Source organism: Plecotus auritus (assembly GCF_963455305.1).
Source record: "Plecotus auritus genome assembly, chromosome: 4".
Classification (NCBI taxonomy): Eukaryota; Metazoa; Chordata; class Mammalia; order Chiroptera; family Vespertilionidae; genus Plecotus; species Plecotus auritus.
In genome coordinates, this window is record NC_137775.1 from 172026900 (window position 1) to 172050234 (window position 23335).

General features: G+C 37.8%; 1 protein-coding gene across 4 annotated transcripts in view; it reads right to left on the reverse strand.

The window, feature by feature from the left end:
• Positions 1-233: 233 nt before the first annotated feature.
• The window catches only part of ETV1 (ETS variant transcription factor 1), a gene marked incomplete at its 5' end in the record, with an annotated part of 86946 nt that continues 63844 nt past the window's right edge, over positions 234-23335 (reverse strand). For all 4 annotated transcript variants that reach the window (XM_080666652.1, XM_080666653.1, XM_080666655.1 and 1 more), the window contains 5 exons: positions 234-1315; positions 7028-7129; positions 12794-12963; positions 15953-16021; positions 17610-17678. In XM_080666652.1, the coding sequence (XP_080522778.1) occupies positions 1094-1315; positions 7028-7129; positions 12794-12963; positions 15953-16021; positions 17610-17678 (632 nt within the window). In that variant the 3' untranslated portion in view covers positions 234-1093. The remainder of the gene's footprint in view (positions 1316-7027; positions 7130-12793; positions 12964-15952; positions 16022-17609; positions 17679-23335) is intronic.

Below are 23335 nucleotides of genomic sequence, written 5' to 3' on the forward strand. Positions count from 1 at the left end.
ATATATGTTATCAACATAACACAGCAGTAAAAGTTTTAAATGCATATCAATGGGTACCATCTCTAAAAATTACTATAGTACCTATTTAGTGTACTGGATATTTTTCTTAAGGAGTGCCTGCCATATCTAGAACAGCATAATATGTGATTTAGTACAGTTAATTCTTACTGATTAAATAATGTTTTCATGTACTAAAATAAATGAAAAGATTTTTTTTTATTTTATTTTTTTTTGCTTCATTGTGGTCCCAGATTTAACATTTAAATGGAAGTCCCAAGGCCCATGATGGATCATTATTTAACTGAAGTGGGCTTCAAAACATTGGAACAACAGTATGATTTGTATCTACATAGCAAGGTGGCACCAGATACATGTAATGCTACTGGCCTGTGACTCGGTTTGGAGCCAGAGTCCAAAATTGTGCCTCTCATTTACAGTCATGGTGATTACTCCACTGCAAAGAGAATTTCCCATATGACGGCACCCTCCGGGTGTCCAATATAAAGCCAAACAAAACAAAAAACAGCAAACGCAATCTCTAAATACCTTTCTACAAGAGGTGCAAATACAGTCATTGCTAACATTAAACTGCCACTTACAGTAGATTTTTTGTACACCTTGCAGAGACTCAGAAATGATAGGGGAAGATGCCCAAGGCAAATGGTCTACAAGTGGATATTTACACAATGTGAATTAACTGTACCATAGATACCCAGAGAAAATGAACATTTTCTTACGTTGTTATGAAATCAAATGAACATGATATAGTCTCATCATACTTAAAACCTGTAGGACCCCCTCCCCAGCCTAAGTAAAAAGGAATTCCCCACTCCCCCCGCCCCGTCACCCTCTATCTTCCTGTTACACACAACACGTGTTTAGATTACTCCCACCCACCCACAAATAAAGTGCGCAGTCCATGGCAGACCATAGAATAATGCAACAGGAAAAGCCCCTTTTTTGTGTATTATTATTTAAAAATAAAATACAAACAACAAAAATCAAACAAAGATCGGAGAGAATGCAGAGATTCTCTGCATCTTCCAAAGCGAGGGCCGAGCGAGAAGGCCCCGCTGGACTGTCCCGTGTGTGATCAGTACACATAGCCTTCGTTGTAGGGGTGGGGGTTGCAGCAGCCCCCCTCGGGCATGTAGGCCATGCTCTCGTCAAAGTGGGACAGGGGCACCGTGTCCTCCTCGTTGATGTGACGTTCCATGTCTGTCTTCAGCAGCGGGCGCTGGTTATCTGGGAAGGCCATGGAGAAGAGGGCTTCTGGGTCACACACAAATTTGTAGACATATCTCTCGCCGGCCACCTGATGAGAACATGGAAGAGAAACACTCATCCTTATGTATGTGGTACCGGATAGTAACCAGACTTACTGTGGTGAAGGCACAATATTTACAAATATCGAATCTCTGTGTTGTATGCCTGAGACTAATGTAATGTTCAATGTCAATTATACCTCAATAAACACACACACACACACACACACACACACACACACACACACACACACACCCCTTCACTATCCCAGATGGAGGACAGGGAAGGAAAGAAAGAAACATGGTTTCATCCATTAGAATGGATATATAAGAAAAGAAAGAGCCACCAAGTATTAGTAGATACACATTAAAGACCCCCAAAAAGTTTTTACTTTGTGGAATAAATTATAGTTCGATCAGAAGAAATGCAACGTGTTGACCCTGACTGATATTTGCATTCATTCCAGATATAGCTAGAAAGCTGAGCTGGTTTTAATATAAAGGTAAGCTTATATTGTCATTTGGAGGTAAAAAAAATCAGTGATTTCATGCAGGCATCTCACAATTTTTTTTTCTGTTTTAAAAAGTAATATCTCTAATTGTAACTTCACTGGACCTTTAAGGTGCAATGTCTCCCTCTTAACACTACATTTGTGAAACTGCAGAGAAAGTGGACTTCCAAACCTAAGAAAAATGCGTTGTGTTCCTAATAAGACTAGACTAGTGATTCACTGATTCACAGGGTGAACTGTGGGTTTTTTGTTGTTGTTGTTTTTTTTTTTTTTTTTGGTTTGTTTTTTCCCTGCTGTGTATTCTCATTGAAAAGGAAAAAAAAAAGACACATAGCCTTATTTAAATGAAAGATGGATCAGGAGGACAGCGTTATCCTGGGTACATCACTTTAAAAAATGAAGGCGAGATGCATTAGACAGAAGTTAAGGATGTGTGTAAAGTGTCAGATTGAAGTAGGAGGTGTAAAAAAGTGAAAGAAATTTAAAATACACAATGCATACAGAGGAAATGAGAGCAAGAAATGTGACAGCTGCTTGAAATAAAAGAGCCGCATAATTTGTAGAGAATGAAATGTCCCAAACTTAAATTCTGAAGAGTGCTGCTTCTCTAGGAAATTATAAACAATTGAGTGAAACAAATATAGCCCCCTACCCCCCGCCGCTATTAATAAAGAACTCTGAGGTTCTCAAAACCGGGGTGATGGGTGGTGTAGAGATCAATACAATTCATTAGATGAACTTTGGGAGTAACTTTCTGTGTGTGTATCCAGAGTTCAGTCATTTTCAAAAGGTGAAAATTAATCACCTCTGGGTTCCTATGTATCAAAAAGGCACTGCTGGCTGCTTTGTGATCTGGGGGACGGTGAGTGCATGGTTTATGAACTATCTGTATGTTTGGAAAGAAAGAACTAACTACCAAAGAGACATGCTGTTCTGGACCCAGATTTAGAATAATTTTGCCCTGGTTTTTTGTCCTGTAAGGACAAACAATTTAGAGAATTCTAATAATCTGAATATTCTTAGGTTTGAAAAGGGTCAGTGCTCCATTGGTATGAATTCGGACACATTTCTTAAAATGGCCCTCAGCTCCCCCTGTTTGGGTGTAAATGGAGCAAGTCGGTTGTAAGGAAGATTGACATGAAGGTCTCTGGTACCCTGCAAGGCAAACCGAGGAGGCTGGCATAAACTTGCTCACCTTGGTCCTTTATGAAAAGGAAATAAGGTTCATAAAGGCAAAACTGTAAAATTACCATAAAAACAGAAATAGGCAATATCAGAAACAAAGCTAAGATACTAAGTCCTAGGTTTCCTTTTTTTTGTTTTGTTTTGTTTTTGTTCAAAGCATTTTGAGTAAAAATAAAATAAAATAAAATAAAATAGATGGCTTTCATATCTCAGAGCGTTTTATCACCTGCTTTGTTGCATTTGGGGCAGTGGAGAAAAAGCTATCTGCTTCTGGCTACTAGAGCTTTTTTGTCCAACCTCTTGCTATGGGTTATAATTAGAAATAACATAAATCAATGTGGGGAATTAAACTGTATAACATGCAATCAAGATTATAAAATCTATTAAGGACTTTGCCTTGATTCACTGCTCCTTCTAGTTTTCTTTTGAATAAACATTTCTAGGGCTAGTACTATATCTATTAGACTATGTTAAATGCACAGAGCTTACAATAAAGGCTGATAACCAATGTAAGGAAATGATACTTTCCATTATTAGTAATACCAATTACAATATGAAAGTTGCTATACTTTAAGTATGCTCAAATTGTAATGCTGAGATAAATAAAACATGAATTTTGCAGGAGAGAGCAATCAGAATTAAATAGAAATTTCCTTTTGAACTGTGCTATTTTTGAAAGACTAGATATTTAAATTATGTGTTAACTTAAAATTTCAGAAGTAACACAGGGATCCTGGAGGAAAACTAAAGACTACAGATTAAGCCAAAAGAAATAATGATCTATCATTATATCATCCAGAAGTAACCACTGTTAAAACATTTGTATGTACTTTTCTATGCATTTCTAAATGATGAAATAGAAGTATACACATATACTCTCTAGGGTATAATCATCATTACTCCACTGTTTCTTATTTCTTTCATAACTACTGAAATAATCAGTAATTTTTACCTGTTTACATCCACATGGTTATTTTTATTTCCAAATATATATATATATATATATATATATATATATATAATCCCATATACACAAATAGTTTTAAGTTTAAACACGTTTGGTCATATAAAAAATTTCCTACACACTGAAATACATAATTCTACATCATAGCTTTTTTTAAAGAACAGCATAATTTTCCTCTGAATAACTATACTAAAATTTGGTAAGAACTCCTTTTTTTATTGCAGCATAGTATTCCATTGTGTAGATGTACCACAGTTTTTTAATCCACTTATCTGCTGATGGGCACTTAGGCTGTTTCCAAATCTTAGCTATGGTGAATTGTGCCACTATGAACATAGGGGTGCATATATCCTTTCTGATTGGCGTTTCTAGTTTCTTGGGATATATTCCTAGAAGTGGGATCACTGGGTCAAATGGGAGTTCCATTTTTAGTTTTTGGAGGAAACTCCATACTGTTCGCCACAGTGGCTGCACCAGTCTGCATTCCCACCAGCAGTGCATGAGGGTTCTAAAATTTGCTTACCCATTAGAATGGTACATATTTTAATAGATCAAGATGAGAAGGCAGGACATTCTGAAAAGTGGGAACAAAAGTAGAGCAGTGAGGGAGTCACAGGGGTGAGAAATGTCAAGTAGGATGGCTCAACACGTGTGAGGAAAAGTAAATTCAGAAGAACTGTAAAAAGCCTCGATTGTGCTAGTTACCAGTACACATTAACTTTTGCATGTTTCATCATTAAATGACCTACCCTTTCTTACATTATACAGTGACACCCCAAAGGGTCTGTCATACTTGCCACTTGCTATCCTGTATTAGCTGATGAATAAACAGTTGCAAATAATTTTCTCTGACAACTACAGCCTGAAAGGGGAAAATATGAGGAGCAACATTTTTATCTGTATTTCAGCACCTATGCCATTATTTGATTACTTGATAGCACATCACCCTTATTAATTTATTAAAATAAAATATGGGATATGGATAACTGTATGAATAAATATGAACATGGAAGTGGTTATAACAGCAGTAAGTTTAAGTTTGAACACCTTTGAGAATATTTAAGACCAGGCATGACAGCCTGTCAAATACTGTGTCTAAAGCTGGGGTGTGATTAGAGATCTTACAATACGTTTGGCTCTCTGTGAATGCTCCCTTTAATAAGGAGCATAGCGATCAAGACGCAAAACCCAGATATGTCCTGGGTCACACTGGCTTCCGGGTGTGAGATGCATTCAGAGCTCCATTTGTTGATGACTTTTATTGTGCCAGGTACAATGCCAGGGTCTCAGATCATTAGTTTTCATTTAAAAACTGCACCGAGTTTCTGAGGTAAGAGTGCACCATTTAGTAGGAGAACCTAGCAAACCTAGATCATGACTGCATTTTCCTTTACTGCCCAGGGAAACTGCTAGGCACCTACTGTGCAGCCCACCACATGTGCGGGAATTGGGAGATGGTGATGAAAATGAAAGGAACGGGATGTATCTGAAAGGATGTGGCTGCAAATGGGAGTGGGGAGTGAAAGGCAGGAATTAAAAATGAACTGAGGGTTGTGATAGAATAGAAGGAACAGGTAGTAAATGGTTATACATTCTGAAGGTGAGATTCAGGGACAGAGGAAGCAACTGAGAATCTTATTCAGCCTTATCTTTTAAGGATCTTGGAAGTTTAACTTCTAAGCTGGCATACTCTGGAGCCCTGACTTTCTTTTGTCCAGGAAAACTCCACGATGCTGTTCTCCTCTCTTCTAGTAAGTTTCATGTAGCAACTGGTTTAGCTTTTCTTGGCATAACTACGGTGACATAAACATATGCCACAAGCCTATCTAATAAAGAGGAAATATGCTAATTGCTGTCACACCCTCACAAAATTGGCGGTGCCCACAGCCAATAAGGAGGGTATATGCTAATTGACTGCCACGCCCTCAAAGATGGCAGCACTCACAGCCACAAGATGGCGGCGCCCAGTCCCCGCAGCCCCAGGCGGGTCCAGCCACTCCATGTGCCTGTCTCCGGAGTCCCCTAGTCCCCCCAGCCTCCCAGGGCCGCCCGAGGTTCAGGTAACCAGGGCCGGCTGAGGCTTGCGCTGCCAGCAGTGGCAGCAGCAGAGGTGTGATGGGGGCGTTGCCTTCCCCTGATCGCTGGGTCGCCTCCTGTCCCCCTGAGGGATCCCAGACTGTGAGAGGGGGCAGGCCGGGCTGAGGGACCCCCCACTCCAGTGCATGAATTTTCTTGTACCGGGCCTCTAGTCTGTAATAAATAACTATATTCATGTCCTCCCAAAGCATGCATAATAAAACTGCAATGTTCACAATGGATAAATTATAAACTTAGTTCAGTAAAGACAATTAAATTGAATACACATGTGAGGCTGAAAATGTAATAACAGCAAATATCCAAATATTTTATCTTTATTTGCTCATGTATTAATTTCCTTCTTCAAAAATTATATATCATGTTCTAAATGTAATTTTTTTGTTTTATCTCATTCTTTTTTAAAAAGCTACTTTTGAATATTAAGGGAAACTCATTTGAAATAAAATAAATTTAACTTCATTCTACCAATAAAGTAAGATCAAATACTTATTTTTAATAAATGGTTTAGGGTGCTAAGCTGTCTGATAATGAAAGCAGGCGAGGTTTCAGGCAAGAAAAACATGTTTTTCAGAATGAGAACAAGAAATATCCTGAATGCTTTAAGAACCAGAATAAGGAATAAAAGTAAGCATTGGGTTAGTATTAGAATCTAAAAGCAAGGGAATTCAAATTTATATAATTCTTGAGACTGTAGTTGAATATCAACAACTTTTAGGGATGTATACATGCAATATTAGTATGGAAACAACCTTTTTACCAAACACAGTGAAATAGAAACTTCCAGAAAGTCTACTATTTTCTACATGATTTTATTACATATTTGTCTATGATGCCCATAAATTTATACATAGAAAGTCTTATAGTACCAAAACCAAGAACTACGCATATGTTAAAGTGAGTGTAAACCCAGCTTCAGCATCGCAATAACATGTGGCTTTTAAAGTATGACATGCACATTTATGTGCAACATTTCAATGAATCTTAATGTTGTATTAATTACTCACCTTTTGCATGATACCTTTCTCATAATAATAGCGGAGCGAACGGCTAAGTTTATCGTAGTTCATAGCTGGCCTGTTTTTCTGAATGCCCCAACGCCGGGCCACCTGCCACCAAAACAGAATTACATTGTAGCATTAGATATTAACTTACCAAAACATTTCACTAAAAACATAACTAATTCATTAATTACTTCCAACCCCTCCAAAACGCATGCAAATGAAAGAGGCAAAAGCCACTGTCATCTGCATTTCCTGTGTCCTGGTTTGCTTTTTAAACCAGGCGTGCAGTAATCCTGAGACATCACAATAGAATTCTTTGTCACCATTGTTTTGGATACAAAATTAAATGGAAATATGGGAATGTGTTTACAACTGGAATGAACAGGCCGCAATTCACCAAAATGAGGCAAGTTTCCCATTCTGAGAGACAGTGTGGTTTTTTTCTCTTCTTCGTTTTCAGATAAACACTATAGATTAGGAGCAGCTTAGTGATCTCTTTGTGAAGATGTCTTCTGAGGTTATGATACACCAAAGGAAAAAAGATATCCTCTGATCAAAAGATATGCTACTCTTTTAAAGAAACAAGAATGAACAAGTGGCACTGTGTGTATAGCAGAGGAGAGACAGTATACAAATTAATAATCTGGACTGCAAGTAATCTTTATTGCCCGAAGCAGCATCACAATAAAATTGTAGCCAGTACTAACTGGAGAATTACACATTCATTCAGAGAGCAGTAATTGGATGCTCAAAATAAAAAGGAAGTGGAAAAGGTCAGCATGTATATGAGTTCACAAACAAAAATCTCTGAAGCAGAATGTCCACTTTGTTGTTCAGTGAAAAACCCTCAGAGCTCTTTCTAATGTGGCATTGGAGGAGCAACTTCCCCGGCAAAGACAGTCTCCAGTGGAGCTTTAAGAAAACCCCCTTCCTCAATGTGTATGTGTCCCCCACCGCACCCCCACCCTGGGCTAGGTAAAGCATCATTCAGAACAGTGCCGCCAAAGTCACGTTCTCATTAATTTCCACTGTTTACTCGTCTGAGCAGAAACTACCGCTGCCATCCATACTTCGCCAACCCCAAGGGAGTGTGATGTAATGGGGACACTGTTTTCTTTCCTGGCCATGAAGTTCCAAGTTGTTGCCATGTCACATATACTAACATACAACACTTTCTAGAGAGATCGTTCTGTCTCTCCACTTTATTAGATTAACCGTTCTACAGGTTTTTTTTTCCTTTTCTTTTTAAAATACTGGTCCTTGCTAATTCCTCTCTCACTAATTTATATTCCCTGAGGAAGATACGATGTAATCTAGTCGCATGCATCAGTATATTTTTTTAAGGCACAGGAATGTGGTGTAACAGGGACAGGACTATATATCCAAGCAGGCAGTCACAGTGGCAGGTACATCTTAACTTTCCAAAGAGAAACTTCATATCGATGTAAATGTTCTGAGCAAGAGTCGAATGGGAAGGTGTCAATAAGAAATTAAAGCAATACTTTCTAAACAGAATGTGTTTTAAGAACGTAACAATGGGCATCTGTATGTTTTTAATAGGCAAGGCAACTCAACTGCATGCGAACCTAGACGAGATGTGAAAGTAAAGTACTAATATCTCCTTAAATTATACTAAAATTTCTGGATACTTATTCATTGATAAATGATTCCTTTCTAGAACTCAGCAGAAAGTAAAATATTTGCAGCAACAAACTTTAAGACAACATTGTGGATGTCTCTGGGAGAGAAAGATGATTTTGTTGTTGTTGTTGTTAATCCTCACCTGAGGATATTTCTCCCCCATTGATTTTCAGAGAGTGGAAGGAATGGGGAGAGAGACAGAGAGAAACATCGATGTGAGAGAGACCCATCAATTGGTTGCCTTCTGCACGGGCCTGACTGGGTGGGGATCCGGGCAGGTATTCAGCCTGCAACTGGGGTATGTGTCTCTGACTGGAATCAAACCCAAGAGCCTTCGGTCCAAGTGTGGACACTCTATCCACTGAGCTAAACCAGCTAGGGTAAAGATGACTTTTTTTTTTTTAATGCTATAAGCAGAGTTTAATTTTTAGGATACCCATTAAGTCTCAGCACTGTGGCATTAGTAAACCACATTCGTCATATAGTTGAGGGAAATGGGACATATCAATATGCCTATGAGATACAAACAAGTTCTAGAAGCCTACTGTACAACCCAGTGCCTATAGTTAATACTGTACTGTACATATAAAAACTTGATAAGAGGGTAGATCCCATGTTAAAGTGTTCTTACCACAATAAATCATCCCCAGGATGGCTTAGACCACCCATCAACTAAGAAAGTCCATCAGCACGGACATATGACCCCCTCCCCAACACCACTAAAAGCCAAGGCACTATTTTCAACAGGATGTGGGGCGACGGGAGCAATAATTGCAGTGACTTCCTTATACATCTCCTTCCAATGAAAACTGGCTGGTAGTGAGGAGAGTGAAAAAACGATGACACAATAGCATGAACTTATTGTCAAATGAATTAAATAGGAAAATGTAATGTAATGTTGTGTAAGTTCCAGTATTATTCAATTTCTTCTTAAAAATCATGCTTGGATATGCAACACTAAGAAATGAAAACCACAGGACATGGCTCTCGGACTTCTTGGTGACTCTTCCACCTCAGCAAGTTTGAACATCATCAAAACTTCTACTCTGAACCCTACGGATGCTTTCCCACGCTCAGTCCAATGTCAGTGAAAACTAATATTTCATTATCTCAAAAAGGGAGATGGTAAGGATTATGTGCTTGCTAGAGTTTTCCAGACACACGGGGCAGATAACCAGTGCAGGTCTGCAGTCTCACTCAGTATCATTTTATTTTTATTTTATATTATTTTTTTAAATATATTTTTATTGATTTCAGAGAGGAAGGGAGAGGGAGAGAGAGATAGAACCATCAATGATGAGAGAGAATCATCCACTGGCTACCTCCTGCACAGCCCCTCCTAGGGATCAAGCCCACAACCTGGGCATGTGCCCTTGACCAGAATCAAACCTGGGACCCTTCAGTCCGCAGGCCGACGCCCTACCCTCTGAGCCACACCAGCTAGGGCCAGTATCATTTTAAACTGCAAGAAGAAATATAAAGAAATGGAACCCCTGAGTACTTCCAACAAGGATGGCTTCACAGCCATCTTTCATAAGTGTGCTGACACAGACTGCCCCAGATCTGCTGTGTAATAGAGGGAGGAGGCGGATCACAGGCCACGCAGGCTGAACCAATTTCACAAACACTTTCCAAAGAAATTTAAACATAAACAGTAAAGCTATGGCCCAATGGAAACAATTACAAAAGTGAACACTACAGCAATCAGAAATGGGATGTTTCGTTTTGAACAAAGGCCTTAGGACACATTTAGTGCTTATTGCACAATTGCCATTCAGTTGCTTACTATTTGGAAATGGCCTACTGGCTCTGAATTACCCAGCCCCTATTGACTTTATGAGTCTGCTACAGACAAGGAGTCTACATGCTGGTTTGCTGTACGGAACAGATGTAACTGTATGGCTTCCTTGTATTTAAAAAACACACACAGAAATTCAGAATTTGATGGAACTTAATGGTCCTCTGGTCAAGTCTTCTACTTAATTTGAAACTGATTATCATAAAAGTCAACAGCTGCTATATAAAGAAAGCAATCACTTGCCTATGAATTTTTACTTTCCTGAATGGATCAACAATTACTGACATAATTCAACAATTCTCCTAACTTAACAAATATATAGAAATAAATTTAATAATCTGTTTCTCCTCAACTTTGTTTTAATCTCACATGGAGGGGAATAACTGATATAAATTCCTGTTGAATGTATTCAGTTGTAGCATGAACCAACTCTTGCAATTATTATTAACATCTTTCATGAGGTGAAGAACACATACTCCCATCAAGTTAACGGGCTTTCAGATTACTTTAGGTTAAGTGTTCTCAGTCTCAGTTTGCTTCACATTTTTACAATTCTTACATCATTTAAGTATATCTACATAAAAACTAATTTTTTTGACAAATTTATCTTTAAACACATTACAAAACTCAAACACCCAAAGCATCTAGCCCATACTAGATAATGGGCACTTTCACATTCCGATGTTGAGCCCTCTGTCTGTGTGTGGGGGGTGTGGGCAAAGATAATGTTGCCAAGCTAACACCGTAGTGTCGCTACTTATGACTCAGAGTAGACTTCGGTGTGCTAACCAACTCCTCTGTTTCATACCTCTCTTAATACATATTTGAATCAGATCATCTCCTAAATCTTAATGTGTGAACTTATCTCCTGGCTAACAAGTTAGAGCGTGTTATCTTATTAGGACAGAATACATGATATCTTAGGGTAGAAATTATATATATATATAGACGCATTAGCCTAGATTGTAGATGTCCAGTCTATATGAAACTAACCACTTTAGGTGTAAAACCAGCTGGATATCTTACTGAATTTTTCGACCCCTTCTGAGGTGTTTAAGATGCTATAGTCAAATGATCAGTCACAGATAGGTATGTTAGCTACAAGTCTTCTATGGCTTTCTTGGCTAATGTAAACCAAAGTCAGTTTTAAAAAAATATATATATTTATTTATTTCAGAGAAGAAGGGAGAGAGAGATAGAAACATCAATGATGAGAGAGTATCATTGATCAGATGCCTCCTGCACACCCCGTACTGGTGATCGAGCCTGCAACCCGGGCATATGCTCTTGATCGAATTGAACCCGGGACCCTTCAGTCGGCAGGCTGACACTCTATCCACTGAACCAAACCGGCTAGGGCCCAGTCAGTTTTAATGGTAGCAGAGCAAGCAACTTTAATAAGACAAACATTTCATAGAACAGTCACATTTCCATACCGGGTCCAAATGCTATTGCTGAGTTACACTGTAGTAACAACAGTAACCTTAAGCCTAAATCTAGAGCTGGGAAGGGTGGGGGGCACGGGTGGGAGGTGGAGAATTAACTGAGAAGTTCCTCAGGAAAATACTCCATTTCTATAGGGGTGGGGACCAGTGGGGAACAGCGACAGCTGAAGAGTTAGTTGAATGTGTTTTGCATTTATTCATATTATCTCTATCCAGAGTCCTCTCATTTTGTTAATTTCTATGCATTATGATGGGTTTTAAACTTCATCCCTACCTTCCAATGGAGTGTGCCAGGGCCCAGCTGACTTGAAACAAATGTCACCAACAATCAAAGGGAAACCATGTTCCTACCAGGCCTGTGTCTCCTAAGAAACATTTAAGGAGTGAATATGCCCCACTGTGGCCCTTGCATGCTGCTATCCCCCACAGCTGTTTTTCCTCCATCCCCTATTGCAGAGACTTTGGTCTCTAAATATTACTCTCCAACTCCCTTAACAAAATCAAGATGGTACAAATATAACTGCCAATTCGCAACAATTCCTCCTACTCAAAACTAGTTGAGCCTCACAGATATCCCCTTTCTGCCCTAAAGACCACCCAACACCCCACACTTAGAAGCTCTTTTAGAGACATCCTAAAACCCTGCATTCTCGAATAAACACTTATGCTAATGATGCTCTGGTTGATTTTCTTCACCATCCACGCTGTAGGATGGTGTTCAACTAGAACAATCATGCAACATGTTTTATTTTAAATGTATACCTGCTTACCCCCACACACTTTATAATTTGGAAGGATTCCCTAAATTTTAAAAGTTTAAAAAAACACATATCTGGCATATTAATCACATATGTTTCTTTATATTATAAGATCCACTAAACCCACCTCTTCGGGCTCAATCAGTTTGAATTCCATGCCTCGCCCAGTCCAGGCAATGAAATGGGAATTTGAGGGGTCATCCAGAAGAGCTACCAAAAACTGCCAGAGCTGAAGGGATCCCCGCCGCTGGTACGTGGGTCCTTCCCGATACATTCCTGGCTCTTGCTTGATGTCTCCTAAATTAAAAAGAAATTACGTTTCTATTATTAGCCACATGACATTTGCATAAATTTACATTAAACCAGTGTTAAATGGTTAAACCACAGACACTTTATGGGTTTCTATGAAATGTGTTACCATTAAATAGGGCTTTAAAATACTTAGGGGATTGAATGTAAACCACATATCTATCCAAATTTACAGACAAATGTATATAACATGTAAGGGTCAAAAGAACTGCATATAGGTGTGGAATAAATGTATGGATGTCATTTACTTATAAAAATTTTGTATTGATATTTTTTTTTCATTGATTTCTTTAAAAACCATAGCATCTAATCACACTTCTTGTCTTTTATTGTTAATATCATTACTCACTGCTCTAAGCAACACTGAAGATGGAGGAATCAATTTTAAGCTTTGGGCTTTTTATTTGTAGAAATTAAATTCTGCAAACTACAATTTATAAATATCTCATTGACCTGGACATGACAAACTTGCATATTTTAATGCAAACATGTCAAAGCAAATTGAATAGCATCTTAAACTCTGAGTTAAGTAACATGCACTTTATACAATTAGGCAAATCTCAGGGGCAATCAAGGGCATGCTGGTTACCATCATTGCATCTTTCGTCCACATCTTCATACAGGCACTAACACTTTTGCAACTGGCAACAAATGAAAATTCTCATTTTTCTTTTTTACTTGTGTTTCACTCACTTAAATTTAGCTTGCTTCCCTTTCTCTAAAAGTCCACCTTAAAAATGTACACACCAGAGCTTTCAGTAAATTTATATTTTTAAGCAAGAAAGGTTTGTTACATAGCACAATAACCAATGAAGCAGATTACAGCAATAACGATGTTACTGTTGAAATACTTCTGGTATAAGATCAGTTGCCTTGGTTTTAGCAAAAAATAAAATAAAAACAAATAAACAAAAAACTACTGATTATTTACTTGTATCTCCAGCCAACTGTCTTTAAAATATATAGAAGAGGTCACACTGGAAGTTTAATGTCTAGTGCCCCACGAGTATATCATTGTTAATGGATGAATTTCTCTTCTCCACTAAAGAAACAATTTAGAAAGAATATATTCAAGCTGATCTACTCACACTAAGTGTGAATTATAAAACAGACCAAATCACAAGCTTTAAAAAAAACTTTCCTTTGATCAGTACACAAAGAGACACCTCTTAAAATAATTACAGAAAGAACACCACTTTAAAAACCTAAACCAAAGTCAAATTATTGTCAGTAGCTGCTAAAAATCATTATGTTGTTTTGGTCTAAGCTAGGTAATACAGGAGGGCTGCTCTCTTCATATTGATTCCATGACAGTTTTATTCATCTTTTTTTTTTCCTTCTGAGATTTACAAATTGTTCATGGGGGCAACCGAGCAATTATGCAGACAGAGTGAAACACTGTCAAATTTTATAATCTCTAGATTGCTTCTGCCTATAAATGTGACCGGCTGTACTGGCCTGGTACAATGAAAAACAAACAACCTTTTGTTATTCTTTCTTCTTGTTCTCTCCTTCCTATAAAATATAAGACTCTTACTATCTTCCAAAAATAGTTTCTACTGTAAAACTGACTAATATTTAAAAGTCAAAGGGAATAATCAAGACAGTTAGCTGCCCTGACATTAATATGATATTGGCCTGTTAGATTATATCTAATCCTGTCTATAGTTTTGAGCTATTTTTCTTCCTTATATGCCCATACTGCCTACCAATATTTCTTAAAATGTTAAGCTTGCTAATACTGAACAAAACTGTAAAGGTCATTCCAAGAAGTAAAAGATTGATGCTTTGTCTCAAGGGAAAAAGTTGTATTTTAAGAATTATGATGCCCTACGAATGGTTAAAAATAACACAGATCATGCCTCTGAGACTCAAAGCTTAAAACTAACATCTATTATAAAACAAAGCCAAAAAAGTGACCCCTATTAGAGTGTTAACCCTGTGACCTTGAATGAACTAAACAATTTAAAGGAAGGCCAAGGAAACAGACCTCCCCAAGACGTGGCATCCCATCCCTTCTGAGAGGCGTAAGAGAAGCAGAAACCTTTAGAACAGAGGAGTCTACAAGCAACTAATGAGAGATTGAGAAGCAATCTGAGCATGACTTTGCTGTTTAAATAATGACAATTAAAAACTTCTGAGAGCTACCAAGTCATTATGGCCATGATCCCCAAAGTTTGTGCAATCAGCTAATCAGATGGCCCCTGCTCGTTTCCTGTTAAACAATCCAAGCAGGAAACATGGAGACCACTCTGAAGAACCACTAAGTCAATTAACTGTTCAATTTTTACCCAAGCTTCCTCTAGATGCTTGACTTCTGCCACCCTTGTCAAGAAAAGAAGATTCTATCTAACTGACACTCCTTTCTAACATCTGGAACCTTCTCCTGGCAGCAGTGAATGATGTTAAAAAGGTAATGCTTTCCCAACTCCCTTTCAAGCAATTACAAAGTAATGCCACTAGTAATGAACATCTTCCCAGAAAAAAACAAAAAGGAAGGACTAGCAATCACTAACCAAATGGGCAGCTATGTTGTTCCTGTGTTCCATAATGCATCTTTTCATGAACAATAAAAGGACAGAGGCCGCATGAGTCATCTGTGCATCCACAGTAGCATGCTTTCTGTTCTGCTTTGTTAATTACGGGATCAGCTTTCAGTAAATCTCCAACAACAAGCTGCATGTGCTCAGTGGGGCAATGGAAAGCCCCCTCTTACTCTACACAGAGCTTAGCAAGAAAGGCACTCTGGCTCTATCTCTAAGAATGAGATCTCTTATGGGACAAAAGAAAAAAGCTTCTTAATGGAGTCAGGAAAGAGAATTTATAAAAGGTAAAAGTTTAGCAAGAATTGAGTGCATCATAAATGACGCGCACAGAAATCTTTACGTAGGAACGTTGACTGTTTTCAAGAGAAGCTAGAGTGATCTCTAGACTCCCGCTACAAAAAGCAAAACTTGAAGCACAGGGAGAAACCTACCATCGAATTTCTCGGGGACAACACAGGTGTCATCATAGAACTGCCTGGGGCCCTTTTCAAACATACAGCCTGTGGGAGAAAATGAGATACATTTAGTCATAATAGAAATGAAGCTCACAAACAACTTACAGTACAACAGAACCAGGAACACTGTAATTGAGGTAGAAAATAACTGCCATTTTTCAGCTCTGTGACCTTGGGCACATTATTGAACTCCTGTGCCTTAGTTTCCTCATCTATAAAATGAGAATAATAAACCATCTATCTTTTAGGTATGTTGGGAGGGTTAAATGATTTAAAATATATACAAGTCTAGACTAGTGTATAACACATGGTGATATATGAGAATTAGCTATTGATGTTATTGCTATCTCAAGCATAGCGTTCACATGAACACTGGGAAACCTAGGGTTTATAACATATCATCTCCTTTCCCATATTCTTCCAAGTCTTGTTATTCAATGAGACAACAGGGGAGTCAAAATAAATTACCGATATTTGCTTTGCATTATTGCCCTAATGAACTAGTCCTAGAGTCTAGCCTAGCAATTTCCTTCCTTGTGAAATATCTAGGCTAGTCCCTTCATGTTTTCATCTTTAATAGCCAAGGTAGTTAAACAAAATTTTTTAAACTTTCCTTTTTTGCTGTAAGTCCACACACACACAAAAAAAGGGCAAAATAAAGTGACAGCTTTTCACGATCATTTTATCCTCCAAATATTCTTAACTGTGGACCTTTATTTAATTATTATATTTAATCACCAGGAGGAAATTTCACATAGTCATGGTTTTATTTCTAAAATGTGTTAGTCTCTATTGTGGATACATAAGATTAACAACAGTAGCAACAATAATTCCATTGCATTTGTGCAGACTTTTGTTCTCAAATATTTTGGATTTACTAGCTCATTAAACTATCTTTTAAACACAGGAATTTACTTCTACTAATATAATTTATATTAAACAATCAATATTAGACCAAACCTAGCAGGATACACCTGCAACATGTCACTGAAAATACATATATTGTTTCCATCAAGAACCGTGCACCTATTTCCATAAATATTTTAACGTGAATGATATCCAGATAAAATCATATTTATTCTTTCTGTTGCCAATATCAAAGTCCTTTAGATCAAAGCTTTTCCCACCATGGTTACCATAAACACATCCACAATGAAAACTCCATCTCTAGTCCTCTTATATGAATTTCTATTTTTAATAACTTGTCCAAAAACGTAAAATCCCAGATTTTTACAAGTAAATACTGTATTTTATTTTTAAAAGATTGACTTAGGTTTGTAAAGCAAAACTGAAAATTCCTCGAAGATACATTTCAGTAGAGAGCAGTAAGGTGGGGTAATCTATAAAGCACATGTTCTGTTTAAAAAGGATGTGGTTATTGGCAAAAAAGAACACAGAAATCCACATTTCAGCTGTTTATATGCACATGAGTCATGTTAACAACCAAATGCAGGATATCATGACCTGAAAAATCATTCTTCTACTTTAAAAAGGTAAAGTTGAAAAGTAATGGTTTAGGGAACATAAGTTATTTTCCCTGTAAAACATAATGACTAATTAAGTGACTGCATCCTTGGGACGTCTGATGATTTTGACAGGTATTTGCCAGGAATGTCAATAATGGAAAACTTAACTTCTGTTCTGCTGGGATGAGCCAGGAAGCCTTCTTGCCTCATATAAATGGAGTGGCAGCTAGGCACTTCTGAAAGAGGAAACAACACCGGTCAGGGAGAAGTCTGCAGCTGAAACCTGCTGTTATCAATGGACACAGTGCAGATAAGAAAGTAACAGGAATTGACATGAGTCTCCATGAGGGGAACTTGTCAACACAGTTAACATTTTAGGCAGGCCACACGCAAGAAATGGGAGAAGCATGTTGAACCAATTCCCTTGAACACATATGGGAATTCAGAGTTTTATCCACATTAATCTTGTTAAAGGCTGGCTCTACCTGCAAGTCCCCACATGAATGTGATGGTGTCCTTGAAACAGTGCTGTGAATTAAAATAAGTTTCAGGCTCTTTACGGAATAAATGTATATATCCCATGGCGGTCAAAGCAAAAATCAACAAAACTAATTCATAGCTTATCTCATGAACACTGGACAGAAATTACTATGACAAGATGAAATAGCTACATCTTAAAATTACTCCATCCCTTTAAGGCGACTGCTGTTTTTTCTCCCCAGATAAAAGCATGGCTGGCTTTTCATTTTGTTAAGTGCACAGGTCATATTCAAAACCAATGAGGCTATAAACAGAAATCCAAAAACTTCATAGCAAACACCATTATTACCCAAAGAGTGAAGCCTTCCCTATGCGACCAAGTTAACTCATGATCAAACTTGGTTAATGGTTAAACTTGAATCATACTGTGTATTTAATATGTTAAGTAACTTAGATAGGGAGAAAAGGAAAGAAATGTGGATTATGAGACAGATTAAAATTCCAAGTCCTGCATTTACTACTAATTAAGCTACATACTTTAGACATACCATTTTGTGCTTGGATTTCTATAAAATAAAGGGTTGGGTCAGATGTTATCTAAACTCTACTACAGTCCCAAGTTCTTTGATTCTGAATATAGAAGTTCACTTACATAACCAGAGGGGGATTCAGGTGAAACCAGTGCAGTTTAAACTGTAGGACCCTATACTTCCAAATGTCTTCTGAGCCCTGAACCTAATGTTTGTATATGCAGTTTCATTTTCTTTTCCTTTAAAAAGATTCTCCAAATTTTTTAAGTTTTAGTTCCCACAAACCTGAGCCCAATGCTGCATTATATATATATGGTTTTTACAAGAAGGTATAAATATATGTGATCAAATTAATTCTATCATCTGTATGCATTACTAACGTTTTTTAAAACAACATATACAAAAGTAAATTTAGAAAATGTACACAAAAAGTGTGCTATCTATACTAATAAAAGGGTAATATGCTAATTAGACTGGGTTGATTGGACATCTTCCGGTCGTCCGGTCCTCCTTCCGGACAAAGCCACAGTGGTGGGGGCTGAGGCAGAGGCAGTTAGGGCAATCAGGCCAGCGGGGGAGGGTGGTTAGGGGTGATTAGGCCAGCGGGGGAGGGCTTAGGGGCGATCAGGCAGACAGGCAGAGGGTTTAGGGGTGATCAGGCATGCAGGCAGAGGGTTTAGGGCAGCCGTGGGCAAACTACGGCCCGCAGGCCAGATCCGGCCCGTTCAGCTGTTCTATCCGGCCCGCAGAGCCGAAAGAGCGGACGGTTCTCTTGCTCTCCCCTCCACTCCTTTACTTTGCATTTATATTAGTTCACACAAACACTCCATCCATGCTTTTGTTCCGGCCCTCCGGTCCAGTTTAAGAACCCATTGTGGCCCTCGAGTCAAAAAGTTTGCCCACCCCTGGTTTAGGGGCAATCAGGCAGGCAGACAGAGGGTGTAGGGGCAAACAGGCAGGCAGGCAGAGTGGTTAGGGGCAATTAGGCAGGCAGGCAGGTGGGCATTTAGGAACCAGCAGTCCTGGATTGTGAGAGGGTGCAGGCTGGGCTGAGGGACGCCCCCCCTCCCATGCACAAACTTTGTGCACTGGGCCTCTAGCTTAATATAATAATAGGTCCTCTTTTCTACCACTTGCAGTAAGCACATCACCTAACAAGTAATAAAGAACATTTAAATGAATTGGAATCTAAGGACCATTTCTCCTTTTAACTATCCATCTATAGACTTTCATGTGATAGATAAGTAGCACTACGTGGCCCAAATGTCATCATTGGCCTGGAATGTTCCATTTTTAAAGTCTATCTGATTTATTTTTAAACCGTTGTGGTGATGAATGGCAACCAAAATATAAGGCTTTTATTTTTCCACAGAAAAAAAGTTTATTGTATATGGTCTCAATAAAATATATTTTAATGGCAACCCATCATAGCAATCTATAATAATAAAGCATAATATGCTAATTAGACTGCACATCCTTCTGGAGGAAGCCGTGGCAGCAGGGGCCGAGGCAGAGGGGCCGCCATGGCAGTGGGGGTAGAGCCCCTTGCATGAACTTCGCGCATGGGGCCTCTAGTAACATATGAAAGTATATAGGAATCAATGGCTTACAAGTTGAAAACAGCAAGAACTTCCTTATCAAACATCTTATTACACCATGCCTTCTTTATATAAAGTATTCCATGGTATACAATTCTGATCCTCCAAAAGAGAGTTAACCTTGTTCCCTGCTATCAGATTTATAACAGGGTGGCGATGTAGTTGATCTTCTGGGTTGCCAAATTTAGCAATACGTTTTATCCCAACTTTTTAACCAATGGTGCCTGGATGTAATTTTTAATGTTATTTTGATTTATTGCCAGGTATAAAGTCCCTCCAAGCAGCTGGACCTGGAGGGGATGGTGTTAAGAGACGCAGCCGTCAGCTCAGCAGCTGCTTAGAGGCAAGCATTTTGTCCTACCAATGTTGACACCCTGCCACAAAATACTTTTACTGACGCTGCCCAGCTGGAGTGTGGCTGCTAAAACAGCTGGCTGGCTCTGGAGGCAGCTAGAGGAAAACATATAGGCAAACTCTATTACATATAAGTCTGTGACTAAATGTAGTCTTTACTCCCCAGCAGAGGAAAAAAGAGGGAGAGAGAAAAAAACACAAGCATTTCTAAGAAAACTACTATTCAAAGTTGAAGGAACATCTTATGAAAGTGCTCTAAAATGATACAAAATAAGCTTAATCCTTGAAAACTAGACACTTAACATCGAAGATAGTATTTGATAGAAAATTTCGCTAATACTCATGTATCTACTGAATTGGCTGCTTTCTTTTTTAAAAAATTCTTAGTTGTTTAAAGTATTACATATGTCTCCTTTTCCCCCACTGATCTGTTCCCACCCCCAGGACATGCCCTCACCCCTGTGCACATGGGTTATGCTCATATGGATGCATATAAGTCCTTTGGTTGATCTCTACCCCTCCTCCCTGCCTTCCCTCTGAGGTTGGACGGTCTGTTCGATGCTTCTTTCTTGATTCTGTTGTTCTTACATTGTAATATTTATTAATCTTTGATATTTAAAGTATTCTGATTTAAAATATAATACATTAATGACATAATAAAGCTAATGCCAGACCCTCCATTACATTTCAAAAGACCCAACTTGTGATATAATTTCTAAAATGGGGAAAAACAGCAATGAATGGCAATTTAGAAAAAAAATTTCATATGAGAATATAATTGTGTTTTTGTCAGTCCTAAATACTATTTATTATACCCTAGAGTGAATAAAATTAGCATCTAGCTCTTAAAATTCGGACACTTGGCTAGCACTGTTTAAAACCAATCTATCTTTAAAATCGGTGTTCTTTATATGGTCTAGGGAAGCCTGAAAAAGCTAAGAGGAGTTTATTCCCCTAAAGTAACTAAAGTCATGTTATCCTAAAGTGATATCAGTTAATTTATGACTGTCAGAGTAGGTCAGACTCTAATCAAATTGTAGAAACATTTCCAAAGTGATTATTCAATCAAATGACTAACATGGTTAATTAGGAGCCATAAACATTGCTCTGAAGTTCATCAAAGTAATGACTTGCCCAGAAAAATTACTGCTAATTAAATTGCCTGCTGCTTTCATTTCTACCTTATCTAATAAAAAATCCAGCCAATGAAGTTTGGCATTACATTTTAACTTCTGCTAAATGCTCATCTAAGATCTCAACTAGCTAAGCGGTGACTTCAAAGGCAAATGTTTCATGGCAGGGAAGAGAGGCATTGCATAAACAGTCACGTGTGTTTTTCTATGAAATAAAAGTTACAAAATTCAGCAATAATAATGAGCTGTAGTTTAAGCTATGTACAAATGTTAAGATGACAGCATTTTTACACTGTCCTTGTCCATAGATTATACTTTTAAGATTAGTACAGCACAGTGATTACAAACATGTACCTTGTCATCTAATAGAACTGGTTTTGAATCTTTTCAGGGTAGTGTGACATTTTGTTAGTTCTTTAGGATGCCTAACTCTCAACCTCTACATCTGTAAAATGGCAATAGTGATATCACCAAAGGGTTGTTGGAAAGATCATATGGGGAAAGTTGTGGGCAACATTTCACCCAATATCTGCAAATGGTGAGGAGTCAATATATAGTACTTATTACTAATGAAAGTATCGATTTTTAAGTGAATCTCACAAGTATGTAAACTGAGCTATAGTACCTGAAACTAGAATTATGTATCAAAATTATTTTTATACCTTAATTTGCTATGTTTAAATCATCTATCTATTGAGATAGTTGGTTTATTGCTTATTAGTGTACTTATTCTGTAATAGTCTTCACAAATGTATCTAGTAACCTATGATATTTAAAATATATTGATTATAAATTCACTATAAATTTATTATTTATAAGGTTTGGGTGAGAATTCCCATTGCATTTGAAAACTATTTGGAGGAACCTCTTTTGAACTTCTGTTTACAGTAATACATCTTGATATTGGGTACTAAATAACTTTGGTTTTAAAGTTTTCAATTCAATCTGTAAACTGAATTATGCAAATTTAACTTAAGACAAAGATTATTTTTATTACTTTGAAACTTATGTATCAAAGAGCTCTACAACATGGCATTACTACTGAGCCAAATCAGCTTGCAGAAACTAAATTGCCTGTAATTTGTCACTGGTGAGTTCATGGTGATGAAAGCTGATCTAACATGCTGCACAAAAATTCAAAGCAGAAAAACACTGCCGTCATTTGAATGTACTCGTCAGTGGAGGGGAAATCAAGAAGAATAGTAAACTTCTTTTTAAAAAAGAAGTTAAAATGTAATTCCAAACGGCCAGTTTTCATTCTTTTTCATCTGTAGTGACTTTGTTAAAATCCTCTTTAAATTAAGATGTGCAGGTATGAAACAAAAAAGTTTTCTTCTCTGTCTCTTGACTTGCATTTTAAGGCTATATTGGGAAACATAATACTGATTTGGCAAGCTGTCCCAAGTGTTTGACCACAATGTGTAGTTTTGAATTTGCACACGTATTATTGTGAGGTACTGTTCTGATTTGCTGATTTGCTGTCCAGTAGTTCAGAATGAAGGATTCCCTTCAGGGCATGGTTTGCTTAAAGTTTCTAGGAGCAAACCAGGCCAGATCAGAGAGAAAATATTTGTCACAACCACCTGAGATATGCCTGTAATCTGTTGAAATTTCTTATTGTACAAACCTGGAAATACTCCAGATTGTAAACTCAGAACAAGGGGGAAAATACCTCTCTTTCATTTGATATTTCTGCTTACATTCCTGTAGCAATAATCAGTGTGGTAACTTAAGAGTAAGTCTGTGAGAGTAAATGAGAAACCCCAGCAAAACAGGAATAAGTGCGATGTATTTTAAT